This window comes from Typha latifolia, chromosome 3 (assembly GCF_019914945.1).
Source record: "Typha latifolia isolate L0001 chromosome 3, TyphaL0001v2, whole genome shotgun sequence".
In the NCBI taxonomy this organism is placed as follows: Eukaryota; Viridiplantae; Streptophyta; class Magnoliopsida; order Poales; family Typhaceae; genus Typha; species Typha latifolia.
The window spans coordinates 3771064-3777864 of record NC_133088.1 but is presented as its reverse complement, the minus strand read 5'-3'; the positions used below and the strand labels follow the sequence as shown (position 1 = coordinate 3777864).

The window sequence follows — 6801 nt, the reverse complement described above, 5'->3', positions numbered from 1 at the left end:
AAAAAAAAATCTAGAGATGGAGGAGAGTATTAGTGGACTTAGAAATATATTGTGAACAGTAGCCCAAAATAGAATAGTCGAGGTGGGCACAAACAATTAATGGCGGTCGGTGGATTTGCGTGGAAGGCAGCCATGTGGGAAAAGAATGTGTGGTGTTTTCGAGGAGCCAAGAAATAAATTCATAAAGCGACCTATGTATCACTAATTAGTGTTTTTATAGTTAATGCATATAATTTAAGGTGTATATTAGAATTTATTATTACAAAAATTCGTTACTCTTTTTGTAGATTTTATTGAGAAATTATGGTTGAACAATTTGCGATTGATATAGATGTATCACGGCTAATGGTTAAACTTTCTTCTTACTACATTGAAATGAGAGAGAGAGAGAGAGAGAGGTGCGATTGAAGAGACCTGAGAGGAAGGGGGGGAGAGAGAGAGATGTGCGAGGAAACGGTTCAGGAGGACCTTTTGATAAAGTAGTAGAGGTCGGGCTTTATTTGTCGTTCGCCAACTCAACAACAAAAACGTCAAGCCTTTCTACTTGCAATTCCAAGGCAAAAAAGAGTTATTTCCTATATCTTTCTCCACGTCACACTCTCTGCTCAGTTATTTCCTACTCCATATCACAATCTCTGCTCCATGTACATTGAACAGATACCAAATGCAACATCATTGAGACATTAACTTTGTCTAACAGTTGGGCTGTGAGGGAAGGCTTTTCTCTCTGATCGCTGTCTTGGCATATCTCATTTTGATGTGGAAAGATATTGCATTCGTCTCCTCCTCTTTCTTTGATTTTATTATCTCTTATAACTTCAAAGAAGTCAATCGTCCTAGCTAACTCAGGAAGAACAATGGACTACGGTTTTAGAAAGATCATTTCCTCTTCGGTTGGTACGTCATTTATTCGCTGATATCAGTGGTTTATTTATTTTGGCCAGGATGAAGTGAATTAATACACTCGTATATTTTTTCATAAATTAAAAAGGAAATTAAAAAAAAAAAAAAACTCTCTTCCTTCTCGCCCATCGCTTTGGATTGAATGGATCAGCTGAATTTTTGAATCAGTCGGTCCAATCACGGATGAATCACGATGCACCCAGCGATCCAATCATGGTGTCCTGTTCGACCTACCAAATACTACCTAACTGCCCAAAAAGAGACTTCCATATCTAGCCGCATCTTTTATTTTTTTATTTTTCGTTTTTTTTTAATCGTGAAGTACCATGTTGTGTTGTTTCAAGTAATTTTCAGGTGGGTGTTGTTAAAAACAAAGCCCACCCTTTTTACTCTACTTCTCTCCCCCTCCCATTTAGTGTAAGAGATGTCTCAATCTCTTCTCTCTCTCCTCCTCCTCTACCACTTGCCTTCCTACTTCTTCTGGAGGAAGAGCATCTCAAAGAAGTTTCGACTCTCTGACCCATTCTCTCTCTCTACTCTATTCCAACATCTTTAGTGCATGTGAAGCAATAGCCGCCCCTTCCCAAATTCCATTCACTTCTGAGCTACCTTCTTTCTCACCAGTCATAATTTCTAACCCCCTGTTTAGTGGTCCAGCCAGTTGCAGACAATTAATTTACTGAGATATAGATTTTTATTTTATTTCAAGAAAAAGAGTGACAGATATTGTATAAAAGGACAATATATATATATATATTATGTACTGAAACAAAATATTCACACAAGAAAAGAAGCCAGAGGGTGAGTCCCCTGCACTTCCCTGCACATGAATACACAGGAGAAACAGAACAACCCCTTCTAATCCCCAAGAGACATAGATGGGGGCAAATTATTACACTAAAACCTATGATGGGTCACCAGTATCACTATCTCCATCCTGAGGAAGGGAAAGAGAAAAGAAAAAAGAAAAAGAAAAGAAAAAGAAAAGAAAAGAACAGAAACCAGCTGAGCTCTGCATGCCCACCTAACTACCTACAGGCTACAGCCTCCCTAAAGAAAAGCTACAAGCTGGTCTCTCCCCTGCTCTCCCTCCTACTGTAACTGCTGTAACTTTTAAAAAAAAATTAACCCAAGAAAAGAAAAGAAAGAAATCCAAATCTTGGGGGAAGGACTCCGGGGACCTCTGGCTAAGCTCCCTCTGGTAAATCTCCCTCCCTCCCTCTCCAAAAAGGTTGGAGATTAACAAGAAGATCCCCTCTCTGGCTAAGCCTGCGTCTCCAAGTCCTTTGAGCTAATAAAAGTGCCGTGGAATCCATATGGCACTCTTGACGGCAGCTTCACGGCCGCCTCGAGCTGCATGTCGCGGGCGTTGACGATGAGGAGCTGTGACTCCGATGTCTGCTCGTCGTGCATGAAGGAGAGCACGTAGCCGTCGTCCTCCCGGGGCGAGGATGGGTCCCTCGGGACGAAGTAGGGCTCGCCGCCGTACCGGTTATCGCCGTAGGAGAACTTGTGGATTTGCCCGGTGAAAAGGTCGACTTTTGCGAAGCCCGACACCTTGGGCCACGGCTCGGCGATCGCCAGGTAGGCGTACCGGGTCTTCCGGCCGAGCTTGTTGCGGTTCACCATACCAGCTTCGAGGTTCAATTGATCGGCCGGGGCGAGAATGGCGCGGCGGGTGGACTCGCCGGTGGACGGGTTGAGCCGGATCTCCGAGAGGACGCTCTTGAGGCTCTCGTCGCATTCGTTGAAGACCGAGTCGGCCGGCGTCATGCAGGACCCGATTACCACGACCTCTCCCGTCGCCGGCTCCTCCCACGCATTCCAGAGGTGGAAGCAGAAGCAATCCGGCACGTCGACCCACCGCATCTCCGACGCGTCGGCGGCGTACTTGGGGAGGATCCCGAATCGGGAGGTCTTCTCCTTGTCGTAGACAACCGGCGAGCCGCCGCGGACCATTTCTTGGAGTTTGAAGACAACTTGCTGGTCCGGCACAATGACGTAGTTCTCGGTGATTGCGAAGTCGTGCATCATGGTCGGCTGCTCGAGGGGGATCTCGACGTCCGGCGACTTGGCGCCGTCTGGGGAGACGTAAAAGTACTTCAAGTACGGCTTCTGGATGACGTCATAGCTGAGGGCGAAGAGCTCCTTCGTCACCGGATCGACCTTCGGATGCGCGATCATCGAGCACTTGAGCTGCCCGCGGAAGTCGTACCTCTCGACGGTCTCGAGGTCGCCGGAGTCGGAGAGCCGAACGTGGTAAGGGAGGTCGTCCTCTGACATCGCCAGGAGGCGGTCATTGAAGTAGACAAGGCCAGCGTTGGCCACGCCGGTGCCGTTGGAGTGATCGACAAGCCCGAAGAGCCCCCGGGCGTAGAATAGCATCAGCCGTGCGATGCCTGAATGCCCGTGGAGCTCGCCGATCGCCTTCGGGAACACCGGCCGCCCGATAGCGCGTTCCTGCCGGAGCCGCGCCGTCTCGGTAAACCGGCAAGCATAGGAGGCGGCGCCATTGCGGAGGTGCACGGCGTGAACCATCCCGTCGCCGTCAAAGAAGTGGTGCCCCGCCACCGGCTCGAAGAGTGGGTTTGCCCCGTTCCGGACGTAGACGCCGTTGATGAACGGCGGGATGCGGCCGACGGTCGGCAGGTCATGCCGCGGCGGCTGCTCGCCGACGGGAGCGAAATTGCCGGCTATCTGGACCGCCGGGTCGGCGGTCTTCGGCAAGGGGTGGTTGCGCTCCAAGGTGTTCGATATAATGACTTCCTCCACCGTGTCCAAGAACACGGCTGCCATGCGCTGGATTGGGTTCCATTTGGTTTGCAAGCTTGAGTCCTCCCCGACTCGCACTGGACTAGACGAATTGGGTTCTGGGTTGGTCGCCTTCTCATTGCGTTTGATGGAAGGAGCTGGGTATAAAGTGGAGGATTGTGTAGTAGGAAGGTTGAGGAGGGAATGGATTGGCTTCTTGGGGAGTTTGACGGATTTGGATTGGTGTTTGTATAGAAGAGTTGATTGACGATTTCTTAGTAGCGTTGGATTAACGGCCGTGGAAGTGGTAGAAGCCATTAGAAATCCAAGGGGGAGAGCAAGAGCGAGGGAGAGATTGGAATTTGGAAATAGGAAGTGAGTTTTCTTTTCTTGCTTGGGAGGAGGGGGGTTTAAGTGGCTTTGGCTTTGAATTTGGAAGATGGGATTGGGAATTCGGGAGGTATTTATAGAGCTTGGGGATGGGGGAGAAGTTTGAACGGGGCTCTCCTTGAGACATTGGAGAAGACCACGTGGTGGATTGTGAAGGAAAGGGTAAATTGGGTCCTAAATAATACCTTCTTTAAGCTAATATAGACTCTCTCTCTCTCTCTCTCTTCTTTTTCTTTTTTTAATTTCTCTTTTTAATTTTTTTTTGTTTGGGAGTAATTAATAATGGTGGGCTCAGGTGTGTCTTCTGTGCTTCCTCCGATGGTCCCTCCCTAACTCCCATCTCTCTCTCTCTCTCTCTCTCTCTCTCTCTCTCTCTCTCTCTCTCTCTCTCCATTCTAATTTCTTATTGACGTTCCACATGCCCGCACGTAGTTATCATTTCACCCCCTACCTACTACCTCGATGTAGAAACTCTAGCACCCCTAGTTAAATTCTCAGGGGAAATTTGTCAAAAAAAAGGCTCTCTATATAATAGACTTTTTTACAATAAATATTCAATTAACACCCTAATATCACCATACTCTATACTTCTCATATTATCAAAATACTCAAATACTGATATAATAACCCCATAGTTCAGTAGAGTTCTCTTTCTTTTTGTTGCAAAATTTTGATTAAATTTTAAGTCGTAATTGGTAAATTTTCGGACTATGTGCCGCCGACAAATAGTTCCCTGCGTTTTGTCCAGTTTTATCGATCGTGAATCATCACATAAAAGTAACAGTGATTAAGATCGGAAAGTTCTTGTAATCTTTCCGCGTTGACTGGATCAGTAAAGTTGTGAATCACAGCATCGACATCCCAACCGTATCAATTCTGGGGACGTGTTTATTGTTCGTGATTTGGTGTAGCTTTCACCCCCGATGGGCAACGTACCCCACAAAACCCCCCCTCCCCCAAAACGTATGGTGATTAACAGAGAGATTACCACTTAGAGCACCGCCCACGTCTTGGAGAAAGAAGGGAAAAAAAATAGAGAGAGAGAGAGAGAGAGAGAACTAAAGCAAGTCAGCTCCAAAGTAGTATTCCAACGCGGAATTTAGAAGTCCAATTCTTCTTAATAGGTGAATTAATTACGCCAGAATTAAGGGCCCGTTTCGTAATTAAGCTTGACCAAATGGTGGCCTCGAGTTAATTAAATATTAAGCTATCAAAATTAGGGGTTAAAGGAAGCATGACAAGGCTTGCCACCTTTCGATTCCATAGAGGGCGCAAGCCTATACGTGGATTGATCACATTGGCCTCTAATCTTAATGCTTTTCTTTTAATACTTCTCGCGTTTGGTGTGATTAGTTTTTAATTCTTTTTAATATTCTGATCTAAAAGTGAAGAGACCATTGCAGAAGAACGAGCTTACAAATTATTTTTTTTCGTGAAAGAAACTAAATGAATTACGCATGTGTGCGTCAGCTTTGATCCATTGTTGCTTATAATTTGGCTAGCAAATTTTGGATTCGTGAAACTCAATTGGTGGCGACTTTTGTCTCTTGAGATGATGCAACTTTGTCAATACCGATTTTGGGCGGTGATAACAAATTACTGTTGGTATTAATCACTAATTAGAGCCACTAATTGACATTATTATATTACATAAGCCGTCCACGTTCCTCTTTATAAATTAGAGCTTTATTCTCGCGTGGCCTGCACGCACACACAGATAGTGAGAGGGGGGAGAGAGAGAGAGAGAGAGAGAGAGAGAGAGAGAGAGAGAGGTAGTAGTATTAAGTTTAATTAAAGGGTTTAAACTTCCAATCATTAGCTAACAGACGTATCTTAATTATTTATCACACACTTGTGATATATTGATAAGTAGCAAGCAAGAGAGCATATGCTACTTATAAAATGTGGGACTAGGTTAAACATTTTTAAGCACTAGGTATGGTGTCATGGCTGACCACTACTAGTTGATTTCATTGCCCAAACTAAATGTATTTAAATTTTGTAGTCTTCTTCTAGCCATCGGGATTAACTGGGGGACCATGAGCCACTTGGTTAGTCTCTCTATCATGTCTGGATTAATATAGCTACTATAGATATTCCCCATTATCTTCTTGCCTATCCAAATTGGAGTCTTCTGATGGTCACACCTGTACTAGAAGTTATTAATGACTAATGACAGTGGATTGAAAGGACTAAGATATCACTTTAAGGTGAGACACACAGAAATGCTAAGTATTTTGTCATGTTATCTTTCTTCCCTAGCCGGTTTGAGTTTGAATATATGTCGAAGGGGCCATGCCGGTTTACGAAGACCGACCAGGACCGACCTCCGGTATGCACCGATATAGGGGTGGTATGTCATGATCTAGGGCATACATATGGGTCCTCAGAACAATAAAAAGCCATAACATGGCCATGATTAATTAACTGCTAGTATATATGGTCAAGCATGGATCTTGACCTAAGGCCCCACTTGGAATAAATGGCAAATTATTAGAGACCAAGATTGATGTATGGATCTCAACCAGTGAAGGCTTCTTTTTGTTGCTTCTGTCAGTTGGCAGAGGAATATAATCCAACTACTTTATTTTTATTTCTATAATAATTCAGTTTAGTTACTTACAGTTTTGAAACATGTATCAACTGTATAACTACCTCTTCTTATAATTTTAATAAAACTAATGGAGCCAAGATTGAGATGCAAGAAACTCAGCAGTTGTTGGTGATGATCACCATGCACCCATGTGTTGCAACTTG

The 6801-nt window shown here is 44.8% G+C and overlaps 1 protein-coding gene across 1 annotated transcript; it reads right to left on the bottom strand.

The window, feature by feature from the left end:
* Positions 1 to 1629: 1629 nt before the first annotated feature.
* On the bottom strand, positions 1630 to 4238 carry LOC140785280 (9-cis-epoxycarotenoid dioxygenase, chloroplastic-like). The gene has a single exon (XM_073133090.1). It carries the CDS (start codon positions 3970 to 3972, stop codon positions 2167 to 2169), a length of 1806 nt encoding a protein of 601 aa, XP_072989191.1. The 5' UTR covers positions 3973 to 4238; the 3' UTR covers positions 1630 to 2166.
* Positions 4239 to 6801: the final 2563 nt, after the last annotated feature.

What these genes read in the sequence shown, in the direction of transcription:
- LOC140785280 (XM_073133090.1), bottom strand. Translation starts at nt 3,972, where the DNA reads ATGGCTTCTACCACTTCCACGGCCGTTAATCCAACGCTACTAAGAAAT.